General features: G+C 26.9%; 3 protein-coding genes across 7 annotated transcripts; 2 read left to right on the top strand and 1 right to left on the bottom strand.

Moving 5' to 3' along the window:
• The first annotated feature begins 344 nt into the window (after positions 1-344).
• On the top strand, positions 345-1,316 carry LOC135926001 (large ribosomal subunit protein eL18-like). The gene is made up of 6 exons (XM_065461631.1): positions 345-419; positions 462-548; positions 593-700; positions 742-834; positions 878-1,001; positions 1,044-1,316. Exons 1-6 carry the CDS (start codon positions 417-419, stop codon positions 1,187-1,189), a joined length of 561 nt encoding a protein of 186 aa, XP_065317703.1. The 5' UTR covers positions 345-416; the 3' UTR covers positions 1,190-1,316.
• A 3,307-nt stretch (positions 1,317-4,623) lies between these two features.
• LOC135926985 (intracellular coagulation inhibitor 2-like) lies at positions 4,624-7,599 on the bottom strand. Its single transcript, XM_065462918.1, has 4 exons — positions 7,462-7,599; positions 5,437-5,890; positions 4,929-5,307; positions 4,624-4,862 (listed from the first exon to the last, which is right to left on the bottom strand). Exons 2-4 carry the CDS (start codon positions 5,821-5,823, stop codon positions 4,624-4,626), a joined length of 1,005 nt encoding a protein of 334 aa, XP_065318990.1. The 5' UTR covers positions 5,824-5,890; positions 7,462-7,599.
• Positions 7,600-13,443: 5,844 nt separating this feature from the next.
• LOC135925884 (uncharacterized) lies at positions 13,444-26,458 on the top strand. Of its 5 annotated transcripts, XM_065461443.1 has the most exons (9): positions 13,444-14,243; positions 14,287-14,436; positions 20,342-20,481; positions 21,030-21,118; positions 22,096-22,178; positions 22,685-22,902; positions 24,884-25,064; positions 25,343-26,076; positions 26,161-26,458. In XM_065461443.1, exons 4-8 carry the CDS (start codon positions 21,103-21,105, stop codon positions 25,376-25,378), a joined length of 534 nt encoding a protein of 177 aa, XP_065317515.1. In that variant the 5' UTR covers positions 13,444-14,243; positions 14,287-14,436; positions 20,342-20,481; positions 21,030-21,102; the 3' UTR covers positions 25,379-26,076; positions 26,161-26,458. The 5 variants fall into 5 exon arrangements, 4 of the variants coding, with proteins under 4 accessions (XP_065317515.1, XP_065317512.1, XP_065317513.1 ...); XM_065461440.1 differs by having other exon boundaries at positions 24,884-26,076; XM_065461441.1 differs by having other exon boundaries at positions 22,685-22,890; positions 24,884-26,076.
• Positions 26,459-27,412: the final 954 nt, after the last annotated feature.

A 27,412-nucleotide genomic window follows, 5' to 3' on the forward strand; every position in this document is an offset into this window, starting at 1 on the left:
TGTAAAGGCTAGCGACGCCCCTGAATCAAATTTTAGAAATTATTAATCCAAAATGTAAAAAAACAATCGGAAATAAAAGAAAATTAAAATAAACAATTGCCATGTTGTCAGGACATATAGTGTTTATTATCGTGGAGGGAATTAGAAATTTTTACTGAAAAGATGAATACCGTTTTTAAATTAAAATTAATTCCAATTGCCAGATATTTTGAGGTAAAATATTGTTTAGCAAGATAAAAAACAATTGAAAATAAGTTTAAATTGTTATTTTAAGGATTATCTTGAGAATTTATTTTAGTAGTGCAATAAATTTAAATTAAAATTTATCAAAATTTATTGTTAAAATCAAACCGAGTTAAGGATGCTTATAATCCGACATTATAATACATCTGATCGTTAACATTTTAGCATAAAAGATGGTAACAATTTATAAATTATATTTATAGTTATGATTATTTTAGGGTATTGACATGCGACATAATAACCTTCGCAAAGCAGTGCGAAGGACTCCAAAGACGGATAATCCTTACATAGTTTTATTATATAAGGTATTTTCTTCCTTTTATTATTTGTAATTCTGTTTATAAAATAGCTTTATAAATGTTTGGCGACCAAGACGAATTCGAAATTCAACAGAATCATCTTAAAGCGCATTATAATGAGTAGGACTAACCGTGCACCTATCTCACTTGCTAGAATAGTTACTTATATTATATTTATGAATTTATACAGTTTTTATAGGTACGTAAATCAAAAGGAGAAGAAAATAAATTAATTGTTATAGTAGGAAAAATAACAGATGATAAGAGACTTTACAAAGTTCCCAATTTAAAAGTATAATTCTGTTATTATATATTAAATTTATAATAACCTTTAGATATGTTCTTTGGCCTGCACTAAAACTGCTAGGCAAAGAATTTTAAAAGCAGGAGGTCAACTCTTTACTTTGGATCAACTACCTCTGAAAGCTCCAACAGGGAAAAATACTATGCTCTTGCAAGGTAACTTAAACATTTTAATGTTATTATTTATGTATTTAATAGGGCCTAGAAAAGCCAGAGAAGTCTATAGACATTTTGGACCTGCACCTGGGGTTCCACATAGCCATACCAAACCATATGTCAGATCAAAGGGAAGGAAATTTGAAAAGGCTAGAGGTAAAAGGAAGAGTCGCGGATATAAAGCATAAACATGTTATTTATGTTACACTTGAAATATAATAAAATTTTATGTTATTACAATAAATTGAAAGGTTCTTTATATTATTGTATTTACATATAACCTTGTTTATAATAAATATCATCTTATGGGCTGAATAGTATTGCAAAAATTTAGACAACATAACTATTCTATTCCAATATAATTTGGGGGAGGGGTTCATCTGATATTAAAATTATTATATCTCACTTTAATATTTATCTTATCTCGCTATGTTTAATATTTCATCCTATAGAAATATCTATTGTTACCACAATATTTGAGCCAAAAAATATATGAACTTTTAGATTTTGCTCATATGACAAAGGTATCATAATCTATTACAAAATTTAAATACATTAATATTATTTGATGAAAACAAGCTGTTTGACAATACTAATCAAGCATTTTAGATTAGCTGTAATTATTTTTTTAAATGTTTTTAAACTTCATAATTAAAAAAAGGAACCTAAATATCTTCTATTGACTTGTTTTGCTTTCTATTTTTCTCTTTTGGGGATTTATAATTTCAAAGAATTGACTAATTTTAATAATGGGCATATAAATGACATTTTTTTACTTATTGGTTTTCTTCAATGGTGTATTTAAAATCATTGTGAGGGTGATTATTCATTCACACAAGATTTTAGTACATTTTGAAGTTATAGATGCTTGTGTGGCTAATATAGAATACAATAAGTAACAACTTGATTATCACCAACTAATGATTATTTGTTAATAGTAGCCTAAATAGTCATGAGGCTTGAAAGAGTTTTAATTTAGAATTGTTTTGAGGTAATAAATGGTGGCTCATAAGATTTTTTAAATTAGTATCATGGGGTTGTTAAGGCATGATGGGTGGTTAAATATTGTTGTCTTAGGTAGGGGTACATTTTGGAATATTTGCCTCAATGAATTTTCTTTCATTTAAATGCTGCCTTCATAATATTTTATTGTAATTTGTTCCTAATGATTTACTTTTTATATATTTGTTACCAATAAAAATGGTTAATTGGCAAAGGGCCACTGAAGAACCTGATAAAAAATATCTCTATTATTTCTTTTATAGTAAATTACAATATCTTACCTATTTGAAAATTTCTATTAAAACCAGAGACCCGGAGTGAATCATAAATATCTGAACCGATATAATTATTTTTTGAAGGAGTAAAAAGAACTTTTATAAAAAGCGGTTTAGTTTTTATATTTTAGGAATGGAAATAATTTGAATATCCAGAATTATATAAACTTGCTCTTATAGTACTGGCGCTTCCTGCAACACAAGTTTCTGTAGAAGGGCTTTTTCAGGGCTAAAATTTGTGTTATCGTCACAATGAACAAAAAGGAATCCATTCATATTAGAAAATATATTACTTATACTTTCAAATAATATATTTAAAAATGAGTTATTTTGAATCTTATATATTTTTTTTTATATAATTCATAGATGCTTATAATAAAAATAAATTAGGAGATGGTGTTGGTTTAATAAAAAAAAAAATTTATAAACGTAATGAACCTTTATAATTAGCTGAACTGAACCTTTATAAATTTCTTAAGAACCATAACCATTATAATTTTTTACATACTGAACCATTATAAATAATGGTTCGGGTCCCTGATTCTAAGATTTTGTTAAAAACTGGACTGTTTTTTGCCTGAAAATGTTAATAAATCAGCTAAATCCTAACAAAAAAAGTTTTTTTTCAAGATTGAAATATCCTTTAAGTTTAAATCTCAATTGAGGGTAAGATAATAGTTTATGTTTAAAATTTTGTTTATAATTTTTAGAATTGGCTCAAAACCAGCTAATAATGCAGCTGTTTATCACTACTACTTGGTGCTAGAACTCACTATACTTTAAATAAAGCACAAGTGCCCATTAAAATAAAACTTAGCTTCTCTATCTTTTATGTGAATAAAAATTTTAATTCTTAAAACAATAATGAGAAAAGGGATTCAAATAACGCATTGAATTTTATGATAGTGGGCTCACTCCCTCAAATTTTGGAGAGGCTAAAGATAAAATTAGCAGGGTGACTTTGCATATTTTGCAATGCACTCCTGGTTTTCTTATTTTTGCTGTTTTTTTTTAAAATAAATTCACTTTTATAATATTGTTTCTTTTATAAAATTCACCTTTCTCTTATTTTTTGCATGTTTCCCAGCCATTCATACTGCTAGGTCTATTCTAAAACTAATATGAATCCTATAATTCGTTTTTTAAAATAATTCATATGAAAATATCAAATATTTTTATTGCATCTAATTTTAAACAGAAAATTATTATAATGCATATATTTAATTTTTAAGACAAAATTTTTCTAATTGTTTCTTTATAGATGATTAATATTTTGACAGCTAATTAGTTGCAACTATGAAAAGCAGTTGCTTCTTAACCCATCATCTGTCAGATTAAAAGATTATCAATAGAAATGACAAATAGATTTTATATATCAATAATTTTGAAGAACCAAATTTGTATTTTGAAAAGAGGTGAATCATTTTATAGGGTGGTATTATTAATAGCAGAGCGAACTATGTTAAAGGTCAAGATGATAAGGAATGGTGGTCATTAATATGACATTTTATTTTGGCAGGAATATAATTAAAATAAGACATTTATTATTGTTATAAATAGTTTTATTATTTTTTTGTATGAGTCATGAAATATTTATTTTTGTTTGAAATTTTATTTTTAATATTTTTTTTTGTTTCGCGCAGTCATCTTGAACGTCATTATATAAATATTTTTAATATTTATTATGTAAAAAAAAAAATAAATAATAATTTAATATTTATAAAAAAAATAATCTTATATAAACTAAAAAAAAAGTGGAAATTCATTATTATTAATCAATTATATTTTTTTTATATATTTATTGTTTTAAAGAAAAATAAAACCAATATATTCAAAAAAAAAAGGGGTAAAAAAAAATATACTGTTAAGTTAAACGTTTCTGTACAGTGAAATTTTGAAGTTAAGTTAAACGTTTCTGTACAGAGAAATTTTGAAAATTATATCTTATTTGATTTATAAAATATTAAGCATTTACAATTTTTTAAAGGTATGAACTGAAGACTAGACATTGACCATTTTTAAAATTGTGTCCTCAGGCTTTTTGGACTCTTCAACAGTTTCATTTATTATTTATGTTAAAGTCTTTTTGTTACTAAATATTGAGTAGATATTTTTTAAATTTAACAAAAAATAAATTAATGACTGGTATATAGTAGTTTAAAATTGGGATCCTTCTTAAACCTACAAATACTCATATCTTATTATCCAATAATTTTTTTGTTATTACCAATAATGTGTAAAATGGTTAAGGTTAATATTTATTATACTAATATGAATAATCTAATTAACATTATATAATTTTTTTTATTAAAAATAAAATATAGTTCTAAATATTAGAATAAATTCTATTCTCCCATATATCGTCCAATAAATAGAGGAACTTGGGTCATTTTAGAAATAACGCAAAATAAAAATGGTCTGTTAGCCTCGAAAATCTGTGGGGGGATATTTAATGGTCCCTGAGGCACCATAATATCTGGACCCAATAAATATCCTTCATCTTGGAAATTCGTTCTTGATTGATGGTAAAAGTTGTCTAAAGGTAACCAAGGCCCCGATACCATTCCCGAAAAGTTGGCCTTATCTGTGTTTTTTTAGTTAAGTTTATATGATTTAAAATAAACTAAGAATTTTTAATTAAACAATTTACTTTTGTCGAACATGTATGTCATTCCCATGTCCTTTAATTGGGGTGCCAAATCATAAGTCAAGTTAAACGCTAATTTTGGTAAGATAACTTTGACGTTGTTCATGGGGCTTAAGTTAGTAAGCATAGCTCTGGTTCCCATTGCGGCCAATCTGTTCTCCAAATCCATAATGCTCGATCCAGCGCTTGGTAAGATTACATAAGCTCCAACATTATCTCCCAGATAAGGCACCTCTATAACTTGTGCTTTGCTGAGAGGATCAACAAAATAAAACATATTTCCACTGAATGTCATCATTGGAATGGGTTTGGTTGGCCCACTTATACCATTGAATACTTTTAAAGTAGTATATTTTGGAGAGATCAAACGATTCCATTTTGCCTAATTATGTAAATGGAATATAGAAATTCATTTTGTCATTTTAATTTTAAAAAATAAATAGGAGTTATCAACATTATTATATCAAACCTCTTATAAAAGAGTTGGCATAAACTGCAAAAAATTTTAAACCTGAAATTCCATAGCCGAAGCCAATATAAATTTTGTGTATATAGTGACATCCTTAAAGATCAAATTCATTATTTGGCTTTTCGTTTGAGTAGCAATCCATTTATTGGCCATCTCTCTTGATTCCTTAGGGTCTTTACTGAAATCCATCATTTCAATTTTCGCTTGATAATATTGGGTGGCTATATTTTGAAATTCTGGTTCCACTTTTAAGCCTTCTTGTAAGAACAAAGCTTTAACCAAAGAAAACATATTTCTAGAATCGTTGGAAATATTTTTGAATAACATATCCTGCGCATCATGATGCTTGTGGTTAATCTCGTTAGGAAACCCTAGGGCCGCGAATATTTGTGTCGCTGTCTCTCCTCTAGCTCCAGCGTGGAGAAGCATGAGTGAAGTTGTAACGCATTGAGGGGAGAAGAAAATACTCTTTTCTTTAAAAGTTTCGGCTAATTTCCTACAAAATCAGATTTGTTCGAATTTGTCAACATTCGTTTTTTTAATTTGAAAATATTATTATGTGCAATGCAATTAGGATTTTGTAAGATATTGTGAGACCATTTATGAATATGAAATACTTAAAGTTTTTTTTTGATAAAATATTGAATTGCGAGACGATTCTCGTGTATTTAATAATTACAATATAAAAGAACATAGTGTGCTCCTAACAAATATTCGAATCGGAATCGGATAATATTTTATTATTTTCGATTTAAATACTTTTAGAAGAGACCTGCAGAGATATCATTTGCACTTCTATGCCCGGATTTTTTTGAATTTTTTTAAAAATATTTTAAAATTTTATTTTAATTTTTAGAGATGATAATAGCAATTTAAACTATTCGATCCTATCCCGATATTTTTTTAAGAAAATTTTTAGGCCTGGATCTCCCTCGGTATTTTTTAAAAAAACCCCGGCTGGGCCTGCAGGTCACTGATTTTTATATATTCTTACTGTTGTGATAGTTTAATATACTTAGAGAATTTTCATGTTTATTTTGATTATTATCATTTATATTTTGTAGTTTATGTAAATTTATTAAATTATTCAATTTGGATGGATATATTCGGGATCAAATTATTAAGAAATTCATAGACATTTTTAGTTTTTAATGATCAAATTTTTATATATAATTTTTCTTTTTTTTATAATTTGGCTATATACTTTGTAAATAAAATATGATTGTATAACTTATTTAAATTAGTTTAATTTTAATTCTTTTTATATAAAATATTTTTAGTAACTTTTATTTGTATATTTGGTCACAATGAGATATAAAACACTTATTATTTGAATATATTCATTTAATTACACTATTCGAATAATAGATATTATTGTTTAATATTAATTTTTTCATATATATTTTAAAATTTTTTAAAGTTTATTTATTATTTTTAAAATTTCAGCCATTAAACCAAATCATAGGCATAGCCACCAAGACTCTCTCTTCTAAAAAATAAATAAGATCTCATTATAAACAATAATTTCTTTAATTAAAAATTTTCAGAAAAAAAAGATGTAAACCGTAATTATCCTTAAAAAAATGTAAACCAGTCAAAAATAATAGTCTAACGTTCTCCGGCCGATAAAATTTATTTGGGGTAGTGGTATCTAAAAATTTTCTCCACCCTCCCCCCACCCCTTTTTAAGAAACTTGTATAATATTTTATAATGATTAATGTTTCTTACTTATTCCAGTGCCTTCCTTCGCCATGGGGGGAGGGGGGAAGCTAATGATGCATGATCATCATTAAAATTGAAGGAGAATTTTGTAAAAAAGCGGATTATTAAAATATAAAAAGTCTTTAAACAAATAAAACGCTATTTAACAACTTTAAATCATTTATTTTAACGCGTTTTGTAAATGTAAATAAGCTATTAGGAAATGTATTCCATCAAGTGTTAAAATGTCTACCCTATAGATTTCAGATAAATTTTATAAGATATTATGCGTTTTGACTGATTGCGCCGATTTGACTGTTATGTTAATGTACATTTTCTAACGTAAAAAGAAAAGATATTTAAACTTGTATAAATCGATGGCTATCTTCCAATTAGCATCGGTAACTTCTTTGGACTCAACAGTAGGATTTACGAGCTGTGTTTGGATAAATGAGGTTCCCCAAAACGCCACCAAAAAGACACCTTAAAGAAATATAAACATAAAAATGACTTTTATAAATTGGTTTTCGATATTTTTATACTGAAAAATTTATTTTGAAAGAATCCATCCCATCTTAACTACTTTTTTTATTAGTCAAATTATCTCTAGTTTTATGAAGATGAATTATAAATGGTTGGCATACTTTCTTACATGCATGCTACTTTTTTCAAGATGTTTTTAAAATTTATCTTACAATAATTTATGACAATATTTTACTTGAAAAAAATAATTCCTTCATCTGGAGAATATTTTGAAAAATGTTTAAGAAAAAAAAATTAATATCAAGAATAATTATTTGTAAAAAAAATTTAAAAAAATATGAATAATTAGATATGATGAATCAATTATAATAAAGTATTTTTATTGGATGTGTCAGCACAATATTATAAATGCATATTCTATTTTTAAATATTTAATATAACCTTTATAATTTTATTTAAAAAATCAGGTAATATATTATAAATGATGATTTTCATCTTATGCTTTTAATAATTATTATTAATTTTAATTAAAAAAAATTTTTTAATCCAGATAATTATCATTCCCGGGCTATATATGAGTGTTCCAAATTAAAATTATTTATACAAAATTTATTGGTAAATTTTAACAAAAGATTACCCGAATTTCAACTCTATTTATCGAAAATTTCGATAACTACATCTTTATCACAGAACCGATTTTCTGAAAGGGCTATAAACCCGTCCCTAGTCTATATTACCCCGGGTTCGATTGATAATCCATAAATAGATCCCTGGGTGATCTCTGGTGGCAAACGGGCTAACCAAACATTCTTAAATTTCTAAATACTAACTTGGGATCACATCCCTAAAAGAAAGCCCAATTACCTGATACCTGTTGGATTTCTTTAAAATTAAATTTCATATGGCTTTAAGCAAATAAAGAATTGTATATTATATTTTGGAAATAAAAAAAATTAACCCAAAATAATGGATTAGTTTTAAAAGAATTATTATTCTTAATTATTTATTGAGAAATTGTCATAGAGTGAAAGTTTCATCAAAATATACACAAATGTTCGAGGAAAAAATGGTCAAAAATATATAGGATAACTTTATATCTACTGAAATATATTTCCTGTTAAATCAGAATTAAAAATTACTTTCAGTAAATAATTAAAAATTGATAGATTCGGAATTCCAGCAAGTTCAATATTTAAATACTACATATATAATATTCCGATCACTTTTTCCCAAGTTATTTTTACCAGAATTCTTTGTCCCAGTAGAGTAATTAAGAGAGATCCCTTGCTCCTTCTCTTTCTCCTAAACCTTGTTATACAATTTTAACTCTTCTTCTTAAGAAAAGATTCAACTGCAATCGTTTATGGAGGAGTTATCAAGACCTGCAAAGTCCAAAATATGTATGAGAAATTTAGTTTAAAAAAAGAGGTATTTTTTTTTATTAAGGTAAAATAATTGCTGACAAGGAAGACTCTCAATACACATAATATTTATAAATTTGTTTGTAATTTTAATATTGACTAAGTAGGATCTTAGCTTATCGAGAAATACCATCAAAAGTGTGCTGAAGGCTTTGGTCATCTAGTCCATTCAAACACTTAGAGTCTCTTTTTTTTACCTAGATCTAAATAAGGGACATTATGAAATTGCAAAAAGCAGAGTACTTTGTTAAAGGCAATTTTCATTTTAAATATTTGTGAATAAAACATATTGTGTGAAATTTAGGGCAACTTGTATAAAATATTTTTCGGTCGACCTGGGATTTTGAATTATTATTTTTTCCTTCATAAAGAAAATATTATTAACCGAACCAGGAAATTTAAACATAATATTTTATGAACTAGACTAAGAAAAAAACGTTTTAATTCTTTAGGGAGGGCGAATAATTATTTTACTATTGAAATTAATTTTTTTGGAACATTAAAATTTTTTATTGCAACTAATCATCATACAAAATTTATTTATTTAAAATGTTATATATGGTTCATAAGTGAAAATTTAATCGTCTTTGTGATTGCATCAATTTTTGAATAATTTTTTCTCTGCTTAAGAATCTCGATGAATATTAAGTAATGCTAACCCATTATTTTCTGATATATTACTACTATTCTTTTGAAAAATATTGCACAAAATTGTTGTGTTTTTAAATAACTTATTTTTACATTCCATTACAAAAAAGAACTGGTTCTGTTACTGAATCCAAAAAGTAACTGCTTCAGATGAAATGTTAGATTCAGACCATTCCGATATTTCTCCAAAGGCACTCAACATAAGCCCTTCTAGATTCAAAAATGAGGTAACCGCTTGATGTAGTAGACTCCATCTGGTTGGGCTTGCTCTTTTTTCTTGTAGTACAAGAAGCTCAAAAATAAATCTATTAAACAAATAAATTTTATTTCTTTGGAGGAATATTTCGTACACCCTAGAAAATTTACACAATCATAGTTGTTAATATAAATTAAAAAGAATTATACTTAAGCAATTTCTTAGGGCTGAGAACAAGAATCAGACATCGCTAAGTTAGGTGAATCTGGGGAGGGGAGTTCCCCTCTCCCTACTGGCAACGCGCCTTTATTTTCAAAAAAAATGTTTGCATTTTGCCTGGCTACGCACCTGGATATAGCGCTAAATAAAGGATTTTGTTTTAATAGATGCTTGAAAAAATTGAAAGATGAACTTATTGAAATTTTAGGTTGACGGTGTGGGTTAAAAAAATTTTAATATGGGCGGGCGAGTGAAAATGTTAGACAAATGGGCGGGCGGGCAAAGAATTTTAGACTAAATGGCGGGTATATTTTTATAAAAAATATTAGCTGGTTTGGCGGGGGGGTTAAATCTTTTAAAATATTTAACGGGCCAGCTTGCGCGCTATCCGCCTATGGCCGATCTCTAGTACAGAGTGCCAGAGAATATAAAATATGATAGAATGGATAATTGTAGTATTATATCAGAAAGTCAAATTGATGTGCATCATACTTTAAAAAAATAGATGAAAGACATGCAAAAAAAGTGGTGTGGTGAACCCAGATAGCCAAGAAATTTTACTTATGGGAGGGGGAGGCGAGGGAGCCAAAAGTTTATCTAAGGGCCTACATTTTTAGGGGTTATTTTTTTCCATAGATTATTAGAAGCTAAAATCTATATGAAACTTGTTTTAGAATATATCATATTATACGTTAATAGATAAAAGTTATGTAATTTATGTTTTATGTTGATATTATATGAATGTTATTTGAAAATAATATCAAAAAAATTTACCCTTTGTAAGATATTTAAGTTCCCCGTGTTCCGATAAAGGAACAACAATATTATAAGAAGCGATTGCTAAAATTATAGTATGACATATTTTCTAAATTATAGTAAATAATAAATTAAGCATAATATAATATAGAATATGGAAATATTATAATTATAAGTAAAAGTAACATGGAATTACAGTAATAGTCTAAAATAACATTTTATATCAATATTATATAAACTACTCTCCCATATATCGCCCAATGAATATAGGAATTTGAGTGTTTTTAGAAACAATGCAAAATAAAAATGGTCTGTCTGCCTTGAAAATTTGAGGGGAGATATTTGATAGTCCCGAAGGAACTGCCATTTCTTGACCCAGTAATTTTCCATCGTCTTGAAAACTGGTTGTTGATTGATGGTAAAAGTTGTTTAAAGGTAACATAAAGCTTGTGACTATTTCTGCAAGGGTCACGTTGCCTAAATTTTTAATATACAATGTTAAATGACAGGAGGAATTGTTAAAAGAGAGAATTTTGAATTAAAATTTACCTTTGCGCTTATCGAACATGAATGGCATTCCCATCTCACGAAGTTGTGGGGCCAAATCGTAATTTAATTTGAAAGCTAATTTTGGTAAGATTACTTTGACATTTGTGGGGATTAGGCGAGTAAGGATAGACCTGACTCCCATCGTTGTCAATTTACTTTCCACATTCGTGATATTAGATTCAGAACTTGGTAGGATTATGTAAGCTCCTATATTATCTACCAAATAAGGCAATTCCATAACTTGAACTTTGCCGAGAGGATCAATAAAATACATTATAGTTCCATTAAAGGTCATCATTGGAATAGGCTTGGTTGGTCCGGCTATACCGTTGAACGCTTTTAGAGTTGTATCTTTAGGAAAGATCAAATGATTCCATTTAGCCTTGTGTGGTACATATCAAAATTTAATTTAAAAAAAAGGTAACCTAAAATTTTAATTTTAAGTAATGTGTAATAGATATAGATATATGCAGGGTTGTGATCATGAGTTTTCATTGAGGTTTGGAATTTTATTTAAAAATTTAAATATTTAATCTATAATATATCAGATCTAAATTCTTTTATTCAAACTAATATTAATAGAACTAATTTAATACCACATCAATTTTTGAATATGGATTTAGTGTTGGAGTGAAATGAACTATCTGATAATTTTTGAAAAAAATTTGACAAGACCATAATATTGTAGATCACTTATACTTATTTATATCTTTATTTTATTTTAAATGTAAGAAGGACTATTTGTTTCTAGCGTCATTTACATAGATTATGAAATATAATAACTGCATTTGATCAAAAATTTTATAATTTTTCCTCTAACGGGTCCGGTCCAAAGAAATTAATTTTGTAGGACTATAGTTTTAATATTAAACTCTCATTTTGAGCCCTATAATGCACTTATTCGTAAGATATAAATTATATGGGAGACTGAGGCTGGTGAGTTACCTTATTTAATAAGGGCCCATATTTTCCAAAATATTTTTTTTTAAATAATCAAGTTCTATTTTTTCAACGATATTTTAAACCTTATTTGAAAATAGTAGTTTTATTTAAAGATTTGATAGGCCCGGCCCGAACCCAGCTTTACTCGAACGGGCTTAGTGGTTCGGACGGATTCCAACACACTCTGGTTTTTCCTAAATATTTTATTTGTTAATTATTATAGTGTTTCATCATTTACAACTAAATTACGTAGTAGTCTAAGTTTCTGTAATTTTTTCCCAAATTAAATATTTTCATTAATCATTATAATATTAAATAAAGAGTTTATCTAGAAAAAACTAATTTTAATCTGTTGAGCTCATTGTGTAATATTCAGGAGTAAAATATTACTCAAGCGATCATATATTTTATAGTATAAAACTGCAGTAATACTATATAATACCAATCATCGTTAAATGTAATGTTATCTTTAAAAAAAATTAAGACTTCAGGACATACTATAATCATAATTTTAATCGAACATATTACATATTCAATATATTTTACTTGTATCCAATATAAAAGTTAAAACACCATTTACCATAATTATATAATTCTACAAATATATATATACGTTCAGATTTTGAGACATATTACAATAATCAGTTAATCCCATATATAACTTATATACTATATAAACTTCTTATTCCATTATAATATTAATTACAAATAAAGTTTTATTATTCTACAAAAACTTTTTGAAATAATTTATTTCTTAAAATACAGAAAAAAAGACGATATAATATTATATCAAAAATCAAAACATTTCTTAAGAGACGGCATAATTTATTCTATAGTAAAAAAAAACTAAAAAGAAAAAACTATAAATTATGAAACCTGAAATTCAATAGCCGAAACCAACAAAAAATTGGTGTATATGGTAACATCCTTGAAAATCAAATCTTTCATTTGATCATTCGAATGGGTAGCCACCCATTTATTAATCTTTTCGACGGATCCTTTAGGGTTTTTATCAAAATCCATCATTTCAATTTTAGTTTGATAGTGTTGTATGGTTAAATTTTTAATTTGGTATTCTACATTTGCGCCATTTTGTAAGAATATTGCCTTAACACGATAAAACATACTTTCAGAACTGTTTGTATTATTTTTGAACAAGATGTCCTGTATATCATGATGCTTGCTGTTAATCTCTTTAGTAAATCCTAATACCTTTAATATTTGAGTCGCTGTCTCTTTCCTAACTCCGGCGTAAAGAAGCATGAGTGACGATGTAACGCATTGAGGTGAGAAGAAAATACTTTTTCCTTTAAAGGTTTCAGCTAATCTCCTATAAAATTTTTATATTCAATATCAGATGTGGGGAGACCGGGGATAGTGTGTTCCCGGGGTAGGTATTTCCTTCTCAAATAATTTAAAAATTAATAAAGTTTAAGATTTGTAATTTAAGCCAAATATGTATTATAATAAAGTGCTTAAGTAGGTCCAAAATTGTTTCGGACAAAATTGCTCATGAAAAATTTTAAATGCAAATTTAAGTTTCAACATACCCAAAGTAACTTTTTTAAATTTTACATTTTCACGAATAACTTTTTTTATAAAAGTTGTTCAGACTTAATATAAATTCTAAATGATAAAAAAATCTCCATTTTATCATATATAAAAATATTGACAATCATTATGTTAATTTAATATTCTAAATTTAATTTTTAAATGATCCTGTGGACCTGGGGAAGGTATTAGCGGGGTGCGTCTTTTCCTTTTACATACATTCATTAAAATATTGGTTCTGTTTTTGTAAAATGGTTCGAACATATATTAGAAAAACTAACAAAGAAAATAATGATAATCAAAAGGCAAGTATTCTTCAAATGCTGAAATATAAGATACCTTTGACAGTTATAACCATGAATACGAATTTAAGTTATGGGAAGTATATTTATATATTTAAATTAGTATATATTTAAGAAACTAAGCATTAGGGGTATAATAAATTGTTCAAAAGAAATGAAGATTTTCAAGAGCGATATATTCACAGATCAGTATTTTCTCCTATTCAAGAAGCTAAATTAACAGATTATTTAATTAAAGGATCAAGATTATTTTCAGGATTATGCCCTAATCAAGTATTTTAATCCTTTGTTATATCATATATCTCTGTAAAATGATTTTTTTTATAATCTTTAAATTTATGCCATGGTATTTTTTTAGTTAAATAATAATAAACTTGAGAAAATTTTTTAAAATTATTTACATTATATGTTAATGAAACATCTTTATTAATTTTAAAATACTTTAAAGTAAGAATTTAACTTATACATTAGAATGATATTTATTTAAGTGTGTATGATATATATGTAAATAAAATGTTGCTGCCATTTATGTATAAAATGATGCTGCCATCTATATATATTAATTTTAAAATGATGCTGCCATGTATTAATATTAATTTTAAAATGATTTATTCAATGTAGCATTATATATATTATATCATGCATTAAATCATATCTTACCTATATATTAAAGATTTAATTATGTGTGTATGATATATATTTAAAATAAAATGATGCTGCCATGTATATTAATTTTAAAATGATTTATTCATTGGTTTAGCATTAAATTATATCATGCATTAAAACATATTTTGGTTCTTACCTATACATTAGAGGTTTAATTATGTATGATATATTTTATTATATTAATTATTAAATAAATTCAGAATAAAATTTAAGAATTAGGATTTTAATTAGATTGCCTTAATATATAAATAATTTAATGACTTATGTTTAAATGTAGGTTAGAGTTTTAGCTTATCAAATGGCCAAGAGGTATAGTTTACAATACCAAAATCTTGGGAAATAACTCAATCAGCTGGTGAAGACTGGGTTGGAGCATTTATTAAAAGAAATCCAACTATTTCTTTGAGAACACCAGTGGCTACAAGTATAGCCAGGGCTACCAATTTTAATATGAAAATGGTTGATTTATTTTTTAATAATTATTTGACTGTCACAAGGGAAAATAACTTTCTACCATGTGATATATATAATATGGATGAAACTGGTTAATTAAAATATATATGATAGTAAATCTTTAATATTTTCATAGGATTAACAACAGTTCAACGGCCTAATAAAGTTATTGCAAGGAAAGGCGAAAAACAGGTTGTGGCAATTACTACATCAGAATGTGGTACACTTATGACCTTGGCAATTGCTGTCAATGCTCTAGGAAATTCTATTCCACCTATGTTTATATATCCCAGGAAAAAATTTTATGATCATTATTTAAGAGATGGCCCTGTAGGATGCATTGGCGTGTCTAATGGTTCTGGGTGGATGCTGGCTGAAGATTTTATATATTTTTAAAATCATTTTATAAAATACACTAAGCCCAGTCAAGATAAAAAAGTTTTGCTTATATTAGATAATCATAAATCTCACCAATCTATTGAAGTCATTGAGCTGGGCTCTGACAGTGGTATAGTTCTATTGACTCTCCCTCCCCTCTTCACCTTACAAAAAAATAGCCAGATCTAGGGCTAATAATCTGAAAAAAAAAATCAAACCAATAATAAAAAAAGTTTAAATATGAATGCTGGCAAAAAAGAATTTTGTTTAGTGTGCCACAAAAACTATCAAACTCACCACCATAATGAAGATTGGATTGTCATTTATGGGCACATGGATCATGTTGTTATTTTAATCCATTTTTTATATGTAATAAATGTGTTGTATGTTAATATTATATGTTTGTTATGATTTTTATATGAATAAAATGCTTAGAAAATCATAGTCTAAAACATGCCCCACAAAACTCAAAAATTTTCATTTTTTTAAAATTTAAATTTAAAAAAATATATAATATTTTTTTATTAGATATTAATTTCTACCGTAGATAATTATATAAAGAATAAAATAACATCAAAATTATTTTGATAAATTATTTCTCCTCCTTTACACAGCCTCTCAATTTTTTATGGACAATATAACCCCGGTCTCCCCTATTTCTATTTCGAATATGTTCATTTTTTAAAATTTAATATGAGGCTAAGATTTTGACAAACTTACCCTGCAACGCTTCAAATACAAGAAATATTCAAAGTTTTTTCTAATAATGTTTGATTTAGAATCTTTAAAAACATATTCAACAAGAGTTGTTAAAGTATTTAGATAAAAAATATGGTATAGGTACCTTGATACACTTATAAAAAGTATATGTAAGGGAGACCGAAAACGATTGGTATTTTGCACTTTTACCATAATATTTTGAAAAATTAACAATACGGAACAAATTATTTTTATATGTTGTCAAATCCCTCATCTACAAAATAAAAAAAGTGTAGCTCTCTACCTAGAATACTTTTGAAGCTGTTATTAATTATGGGAAGTATGCCATCTTCCCCATTTTACTGTATACCTTGGTTAAAGTGGACAAGCATCAAGGCAAAGTGGTTAAACATAATTTTATAGTGTTAAATTGGACAAAATATTGCAATTTTGACATCTATTCATCACTTTTAATCATTTTGCCTATTTTAGGCACATCATGCATTTCAATTATTCTTCCCCTTTGCGACTATTCATAAAATTTTATTCCAAAGAACACACAAACAATTCAAAATTTATTCCAAAGAACACACACAATTTATTAATGTTCATAGTAGTACAAATGTATATAGTATAGATGTTAATAATTAAAAAATATTTTTTTACAGCTTAAATCAGATGGAATATTTTAACCGTTTTACCCATAGCAACCTTACCTCAAGGTGATATATATATTGTGTAAATCGTTATTGCTGACTTCTAGTCAAGCTATAAATTTCCGATAAATTTCATTTTATGGCTACGACTTTAAGGAACATGTATACAAATTTTTTTAAATTTCTGTGTCTAAATAATAAAAACTAGAGGGTGATTTTTATAATTCTTGGGATCCCATCAACCCCTAGCCCACTGGCCTTTACAATTTTGATAGTAAATGGCCTGATAATTCTACCATAATCTCCTGGAAGAGGGGGGAATTCCTAACCTTGGATTTTTCATGCATCGATCCTTTTACCCCTTTCAATATAAATAGGGATGCTCCACTGGAAGCTCAGAATAAATTCTCTAAATATTCGCCATAGCTACCTGTCAACTATGCATTCCTACCATTAATCGCTACGATTTTAATATCGTTAGGCTCTCATGCCCTGGCCTTTTTTAAAGAGCTGGGGCACGGGATCTCTGTTAAGACCGAGGATCCCAACAAGGGATACTACCTGCGTCAGAGGTTGGCCCTAAACATAATAAAGGGCAATCATCTCAGCTTTAACTTTCAATGATCGAAACCCCCTAATAGAACATTATATGCATAGGATATGCTTAGGCTATTTTGCTCCTAATTATAACGTTGACGCTAAAAAGGAACTTAGATCTCAAGCGATAAAAGACAGAAAAACGTGAATAAAGATGCGCAGAAGTCCAGAAGATCAGTGGCCATCAAAGAAAAGTCAATACTACTTTTTAGGTGAAGAATTCACAAATTTTCGCTTACTTAAATTATTAATGTTATATATATATTTTATTAAATTAAATTATACTAATTTATAATTATAATTTTTATTTAAAATTTCTAAAAATTTATTATTAAAAATAGATTCAAAAAAATAGTCATTTAATAATATGTCGGAGCTTATTCCATTACAAAAACATACCAGATAAGTTTTATTTTACGGGATGGGATGACCACAACATAACAAATTTTAAATTATAAATTATTTTATTTATATTCATTTAAAAAAAATAGATATAATTTTTAGATCAATATTTCTAGACAATCTCTGAAAAAAATCAAATAATTTAATATTAGATTCCTTTGGGCCCTTTAAATATTTATATAAACTTTGACACTCTTCAATGCTAGAGATATATATATCAAAACGATTTTAACCCGGTATAAAAAATTACAAAGGTTTGGTTCGCTCCTTTTAACGATTTAGAATATAAATTACGGCTAGAGTTCAAAAAATTATAAAGGTTATCTCTGGTATAACAGTTAGGTTAGGTTTACTCCGGGTCCTTGGGATTTTATCGAATTTTTAACTTTTTAATCATAATTGTAATACCAAAAAACACAATAACTGCCGCTGTCAGATTACGAAATTAAATTTTCGAGCATGGTAGTTATGTTCGTGTGTTTTTTTTATTTCTGCCCCTAGACTAGAAAACGTACCTCTAGTTTTCTTTAATAATCAAATTCCATAATTTATTAAAGAATATTATATTCTTTATTTAAATAAAATACAGATTTCATAAAAAAAACAAGAATGAGAAGTTTTAGCCTTATAAAGATTTCAAAATAATCAAATTTTAAGGTTATTTTTTATACACCGAAATTTTCTTTAACAAATTTATAAAACTTATATCATTTCATATCATGTGATTTCTTTTAATCTACCTTATTTTATCAGAGTTGTATTTCAATATGTATGGAGTACCCTGCAATTTCAAACAATTCTGTCATAAAACCTTTGAACTCTTTCAAATTTAGATCAATTTTTTTTATATTCATATTTTTTGATTATAAATTTTGTTTAAAAAAAACATAGGTCGTGTCATTTCTAAACGGCCATATGTATTATGTTTAACCTTCTTATTAGCTTCCTCTAAACAGCCCCAAAAAAAGAAATATTCTCTTATTCAACGTTAAATCATCATTTTAAATAAAAAATATTGTCGAGAAAATATATAAATAACAAATAATATTTAATTAATGTACACAATTAAAACAAACCCAAAATAGGGTGTCCTAGTTCTAAATTTTTAGCCCTGTGCTAAACAGATATAAGTTTCAAAAATAAGACGAACAGGGGCGCGGTCATAAAAATTATTGGTTAAATTGTCTGAATGTGTAAGTATACTCTATGCATATTGGAATACAATTCCGATGAAATCGGATCTTTCAAAACTTAAGAGAAAAAAATTACGCTATAAAAAATTTAAGTGACCTCCCTTCCCTTCTTTCCATTAATAAAGCGCAGTCCTGGATTTTACTATAACCCTACGACATACTACTCATTTTCTGATTGAGAGCGAAGGGAAAAAAAATATTCAAACTTGTATAAATCTATGGCTATCTTCCAATTGGCGTCGATGACTTCTTTGTATTCATCGGTAAAATGTACGTCTTGCATTTGGGTAAATGATACTCCCCAAAAAGCTAACAAGAATGCACCTGAAAAAAAATTACAACAATTTTTTTAAAAATAGCTCTTTATAAATTAGTTTCGTAAAATGTCATCTTATTTATCCATCCATTTTAATGTTGATTAAAATTATTCTACTTCTATGGAACTGCTAATCAATGTTAAAAGTCCCTATTTTCTCAAAATTGTTTAACTTTACCCACAAATAAATAACAATATAAAAATCATTTTACTTGAGATAAATATTCTTTTCATCTGGATAATCGAAATTTGTATGTTTAGATTTCTGTTTTTTTTTGTAAAATTTCCAAAATTAGTTTTTGATCTGTAATGCAAAAATGAATAATTAGATAAGAAAAAAATCTATTAATATTAAATAAATTTTTTCATCGAAAAAGTAAATATGGGCTGGTTTTATATCAAAATATCTAGATAAATAATCATAAATTCCGTTCAAGGTTATAGTGAATGTTCCATTCCAAATTATAATTATCACAAGATTTATTAAATTGTGGTTTTTTAATTAGATTGTGAACCAATATTTTTGCATAAATATTTTTAAATATTATTGATTAGATAAAAAAAATTATCGGAAAGGAAATATCCATTGGATAAAATGTTTTTTGAATTATAAAAATATGAAACAATAAAATTTGATAATTAAATGGCTTTTGGTGGAAGTTACATTTTTACCATGGACCCCTTAACAAAAGAAATATTGTGTTCCGTTTCCGTCCGACCAAGGAAATGTGTATTTCAAAATCGAGGAAATTTGATAAGCAAAGCAAAATTTTTATTAAAATGCTATAAGAACCATTTTTAATATACATATATTAAAGGATGGATACTTCGTTCAAATTATTCTCTGGATTTTAATTTACTACCTAATGGCACGGAAATACCTAGCTTGACTTCAGAAAAAAACAAGTTCTACCTAAATTCCAATAGAGATCGAAGCTATGAGTGATTCCTAATCAAGGTTTCCAGTGTCTGAGTTGTACTCTACTTAAAACAATCTTTCTTTGTATATAAGAATAATTTCTGATTGTTTAAATTTTTTATAAAAATATATGAAAAATCAATAACGTTCGACACATGCCATTGCCCGTTGAATAACATCTTTCAACACTTAATTTTTATAACAATAGTCAAAATTTATTAGTTTAGATTCAAATATAAGAAAAACTTATTGATTAATATAAGTAAAAAATTAAAAATTTTTCCAAATGATAGCCTCGAAAAAATTTACTCAAAAATTTTTGGTGAGAATTTTATATATAATCAAAATGTAATTAGAGCAAAATGAGTACTTTAAAAAATTATGCCAATATTTAACTGATAATTTTTTCCAATATATATTTTAATGTAATTTTTTTTATAAAATTTAAAAAAGGTGCCCAACGGGTAATTATAAAATATGCTAATATCATATGATGCATATATAACAAAAATTATTAAAATAGCCCAAAATTGACAACATGGCCTATAATTTATATTTTTAAATCAAGTTTTTATTTATATATTTAGTGGAAATTATATTTCAAATCCACTCACAACAAATTTAAATGTCAAGTGAAGCACTCCAATTCATGATCGGCAAATGACATTGGAAAATAGTATATTATTATGTGTAAATATTATATTTATAACTATGTAATAAATCTTATGGAACTGTTTCTAAATCACCTTTCCCGTTCCGTTCTCGCTTCAAACTTAGATCTCCCCTGAATTTACTCATTTTTAACTTAAATATTGGAATAATAATCAACTATACTCCACGCGGTTATCGGCAAAACTTAGATTTAAAAGTTGATTGTGATGGCAATAAACAATGAATCGGTAATGGAGGAGGGGGGGGGGTACCACATATAATGAATCAACAAGGAACAAATACGGGGCCTTATGATAAACATTAAGGAAAAGAATGTCGTTATTATCATCGACAAAAAAGTTTTGTATGTGAATTTTATTTTGGTAGAGTTAATTGAAAATGAAAAAAAGAAAGGTCGATTAAAAATTGTTAAAAATTCCTTTTTGAATTTTTTTAAAATTTTATATATTTATTATTTTTTTAAAATAATTTTCATGTTCTTTTTTAACATAGATTTTATTAAATTTTATATGTAAATTTTTAATATATATATTAATTTTTTAATAAAAAAAATTCAATAGTTATATTAAACGAAATTAAAGAAGAAAAAATGTTGGTTTCTTGCCAATATATAAAAAAAACTAATATATATAGCGCGATTGTTTTAAAAAATTGTTATTAACTTTTCACCTTTAAATAAAATTAAATTAAAGTTTTTAATTTTGTAATTGCTGTTCTTTTGTATAATATTAAGTTAATAAAGTTAATTCTTTAGATTCTTATTTGGCAAACCCTGTCTTATTATGTTGTACTAATTAAATTTTAGGGAACACAATATTAATCCATTATACAATAGGATCAATTTTATTTTATAGTCTTACAAAATTGGCACTCGTTTATCATTATATTTTAATAGTTTAGATAAAAAAAATAATATTGGGCATATTCAACTTTTATAGCATAATACCTTATAATATCATTTCAAACTTAAAATATCGATAGTAAACATGTACCGTGAGGAAAGTGAGACGCTCGATTTATCTGTATTGGACATTCGTATTCAAGAAGAATTTATTTTTACGTTGGTAAATATCTTTAAACATCGTTTTGGTGAGTTTCGAGCATATTCAAAGGCATTATCATGACGGAAGTTGTTTTAAATCGACTTTAAAGATTACTAGATATTTGAATAAGTGGTTATTGACGAGTTACAAGAACCTAGGTTGCTTTTACAGAGCTTTTTCATAATGTGAAGTAGGGTCGAAAATAGGATGTGGTGTCATCACTTTTAAGCTTAGTGTATTCTTTCATTGGAAACATTTTAAACTTAAAGTCTATTATTTCAAACTTGTTAAATGTCCAGCAGAAAAAGAATAGAATTTTTTTAGATATGTGTATAAGAAAATATTTTGGATTTCATTAATTTATAAAAACTAAATGATCTCATTGGATTAAATACTTTTTCCGCTCATTATATATTGATTGATCTGATTAACTACAACCTGGTAAATTGATCTCTTTAAATGTGCATCTAATTTAAAGTTATAAAAATTTTAATGGTATACTTTTAAATGGGTAACACGTCAATTAGGCGCGGAAAATTCGGCGCACGACAATTCGGCGCAGAAAACTAGGCGCGGCGACAATTCGGCGCATCGTCAATTCAGCGCGGCGACAACTCGGCGCAACGTCAATTCAGCACGGCGACAACTCGGCGCAACGTCAATTCGGCGCATCGTCAATTCAGCGCGGCGAAATTCGGCGCAACGTCGATTCGGCGCGGCGTCAATTCGGCGCGTATCTAATACAGTTGCAATTTATTATAAATTTATTAGTATACAAAAAAGGATGATTAAGAAAAGATTTTGAATGTTGGTCATATTAATTATTTCTTCGTATTTTTTTTTACAAAAATCTCAATTTTATTTACTAAATGTGTAGGATATAAAAAAAATTAATAACCAATATTTATACCGATTTCCTTGCTGGACCAATTTACCACATTATAAGGTAGGGTAGTCTGGGGTTAGTCGAACCGATTTTTACAAAATTTATCTTCTGATTTTTTTAGATAATATAAAAAATAATATATGATTAGATACCTCCTAAAACTATACTCTATAAAGGTACCTTATAAAAATTTTAAGAATATAATCATTTTTTTTAAATTTTACTTTTTGAAAAAGTAAAAATAATATCCAAAAAGCCCCAATAGCCGGGTGAGGCAAATTCAAGGGGCTTCCTAAATCATTGGTTTTTTTAGCCATAATAAATTGAAATGCATTTTTATTTATTAATAATGATACGGATAGAATAATTTTATTGTTTTATTGTTAAAAATATCATAATACTTATAAATTGAAGCAAATTATATATAAAAATTGAAACTTAATTTAGGTTAATTTAATAAACATTTTGGACATAAAGGAGATATTATGATTTCTTAGCATAAATCCTAAATACCAATCATAAACAGCCATGAAATTGCCTTTTCAAGATTTTGTAATTTTTTTTATTAACTGCCATAATTGACGTGTATGGTTTAGCAAGCCCTGCTAGCTCTAAATTTCTAGATATAATAAATACTCATAAAACTTTCCCAAATTATAGAAGAGTGTTTAAACTTTGCTATAAAATTTAATTTACATATAAATGATTATATATTTTAATAAAATTTCTGTCATGTAAAAATCTTTTGAAAATTTTATCAATATTTTATTTCTTAAATAAAATTTTTAATAATTATTTCAAAAGATTTTTTGTCTATAGACGTAAACTAATAAAACTATATTATAATAAAATTTTAACCTTCTGTTGTAATTAATTTTAAGAAGAGATTAAGTGGTTTGCCAAGCCCCTGATTAGTAGGCAATATTATGTAAGCCTGGAGATTTTGCGTGAACCTTTATCTCGATAAACATTTTGTATTTTTTTCATTATTAACTGCCATAATTGACGTGTATGGTTTAGCAAGCCCTGCTAACTCTAAATTTCTGGATATAATAAATACTCATAAAACTTTCCCAAATTATAAAAACTTCATCAATATTTTATTTCTTAAATAAAATTTTTAATAATTATTTCTTTCCGAAGATTTTTTTGGGCGATTTTTTTTCCTATTTTGTTAATTTTCTAAAAATAATTTAATATTTTATATGGATCAAAAATTAGGAGATTATTTTCCCGGGAATTTTTTTCCATGGGATTTTTTTTACGGGGATTAATCTTCCGGGGATTTTTTTTCCGGGGAATAAATTTCCTAGATTCAAAATTATGTTAAATCTTAATTCCCCTTTTTCCCTCCTATTTTTAGACAACAAAAATATATAAATATATATTTTATTTTCGGATTCAAAATTATGTTAAATCTTAATTCCCCTTGTTCCCGCCTATTTTTAGAAACAAAAATAAATTAATATATATTTTATTTTCGGATTTATTCCTTTTGTTCAATAATTTTAAAGAATTCAATCGTTATTTTTCTCAATAAATTTTATAATCTAAATTAAACATAAAATCCAAATCTCCTTTTTCTTTTTTTCCCCGCCTAACTTAAGAACAACAAATTAATAAATAGAATTATTTATCTTAAAATTTTGTCCTTTTTTTTCATTTTAAAAGTCTGTAAAAAAAACTTTAATATTTTTCATTTCCTTCCGTAATTTAATCTTTATTTTCCATAATTTAATCATTGTAAATTGAGAATTCCTATTTAAAGGTAAATATTAATAATCTTATTTTTGTATATCATTTATAATTTTTTATATTATAGTTTACTTTTATTTTTAAGAATGCCTTTAAATTATGTCATAAGTGAACGTGGATCAAAACAATTAGTTCATGATCAATACATATTCAGGAAAGAAAGAATTATAAATCAAAAAACAATATGGAAATGTGTAGAGGCTTATAAATTATTGGAAAGTAGACCTACCCGTTGCAAAGGACGATGCCACACATTAAATGAAGAGGTAATTCTTCATATTGATAATCATAATCATGTGATAGATGGTATAAAGGTCTTAAAAACCGAATGCCTAAATAACATTAAAAAACGGGCTATTGAGGTGACTGATACACCTCAAAAAATTATAAGCATTGCAATAGCAGAGGGTTCCCCATCCCTTCATGCTGCCCTTCCGCCCATCACATCAATAAAACGAACCATCCAGCGAGCTAGATCGCTCATGAGTTCTCCATTACCTACCCCGACAAACATTTATGATCTAGATTTACCTGATATCTATAGAAAAACATGTTCGGGGTTGCCATTCCTTCAATATGATAGCAAGCATTTGCTACCGGAACTACCAAGAATTTTGATATTCGCCACTGCCCAAAACCTTAGATTGATGGCGGAAAGCAGTCACTGGTATGCAGATGGCACGTTTAAGACAACCCCCTTAATTTTTTACCAACTTTGGACCCTCCATGTCCTATATAATAAAACAGTTATACCCACAATTTTTGCGCTATTACCGAATAAAACCCAGATTACATACATAAGGGTCTTTGGGTGAGATAAAAAGATTACAAAACAATGTAAATCCTATATCGGTAATGATCGATTTTGAGTAGGCTGAAATAAATGCCTTTACACATTCATTTCCATCGATAACAGTAAGAGGCTGTTTTTTTCATATGACTCAAGCAATTTGGAGGCACATCCAAAGTGATAGCGAATTATTATCTCATTATTTAGATAGAGATGCGGGAAGTGATTGGTCTATAAAAATTAGACAAATGGTGTCACTTGCATTTGTTCCCGTGGAGGACGTGTTTGATGCCTTTTATGGGCTATTACACACACAATTCTATCAAGACAATGAAAGTGTCTTGGACAAACTTATAACATATTACGACCACCTGGATTGGCAAGATTCTTCGTAATGGAGATAGACAAGAACCAAGGTTTCCAATTCCCCTTTGGAATCAATACGCTGCTACATTGGAGGGAATCAAAGATAAATAATGCAGTTGAAGGTAAAAAATTTTTAAAATTTGCTATCTTTTTAATCATTATTACACAATATTTTTTATAATTTACTTTGCAATTATTTTCTAAAGGTTGGCACAGAGCATTCTCATCTCTGCTATCATCGCACCATCCCTCTATTTGGAAATTTTTAGATGCTCTACGTTTAGAACAATCGTTAACCGAAGCAAAAATTGAACAATATATTTCTGGTACGCAACCCCCGAGATCAAGAAAGGTGTATCGGGATACAGCTGAAAATATTATATTAATTGTATCTGACTATGTAAATCGCCCGATTAATGATTATTTAAGAGGGATCGCATATAATTTTAATTTACAAACAAATTAATGTTATCTATTTTTTTTAAATGTTCTTTTAAACATATTTTTGGCATGTTTTATATAGTATATTTGTATTTTCTATTGTCATTATATATATAAATAAAAAAATTGTGCGTTAATTCGTTTTTGATTATTTTATAATAGAAAAAATTAGTTAAACATAATATATATTTAAAATGATTAATAGAATTATTTTAAGGATTTTTAATAAATCTAAAAAATGAATCAGTCTTAATTTGAATTTTTTGGGTCGATTAAGATTTTAGCCATAATAACATGTAAGATTAGAGATAGAAGTCCAAACTTTTCTTACATTTAGCGCAAAATCTCGCTTACATAATATTGGCTACTAATCAAAATAGGGGAGACTGGGGTTAGGTACCGGGGCTTGGCAAACCACTTAATCTCATCTTAAAATTAAATACACCAGAAGGTTAAAATTTTATCATAATATAGTTTTTATTAGTTTACGTCTATAGACAAAAAATCTTTTGAAATAATTATTAAAAATTTTATTTAAGAAATAAAATATTGATGAAGTTTTTATAATTTGGGAAAGTTTTATGAGTATTTATTATATCCAGAAATTTAGAGTTAGCAGGGCTTGCTAAACCATATATGGCAGTTAATAATGAAAAAAATACAAAATGTTTATCGAGATAAAGGTTCACGCAAAATCTCCAGGCTTACATAATATTGCCTACTAATCAGGGGCTTGGCAAACCACTTAATCTCTTCTTAAAATTAATTACAACAGAAGGTTAAAATTTTATCATAATATAGTTTTTATTAGTTTACGTCTATAGACAAAAAATCTTTTGAAATAATTATTAAAAATTTTATTTAAGAAATAAAATATTGATGAAGTTTTTATAATTTGGGAAAGTTTTATGAGTATTTATTATATCCAGAAATTTAGAGTTAGCAGGGCTTGCTAAACCATACACGTCAATTATGGCAGTTAATAATGAAAAAAATACAAAATGTTTATTTAATTAA

The sequence above is a fragment of the Gordionus sp. m RMFG-2023 genome, chromosome 3 (assembly GCF_954871325.1).
Source record: "Gordionus sp. m RMFG-2023 chromosome 3, tfGorSpeb1-WG-v2, whole genome shotgun sequence".
Taxonomy (NCBI): Eukaryota; Metazoa; Nematomorpha; class Gordioida; order Chordodea; family Parachordodidae; genus Gordionus; species Gordionus sp. m RMFG-2023.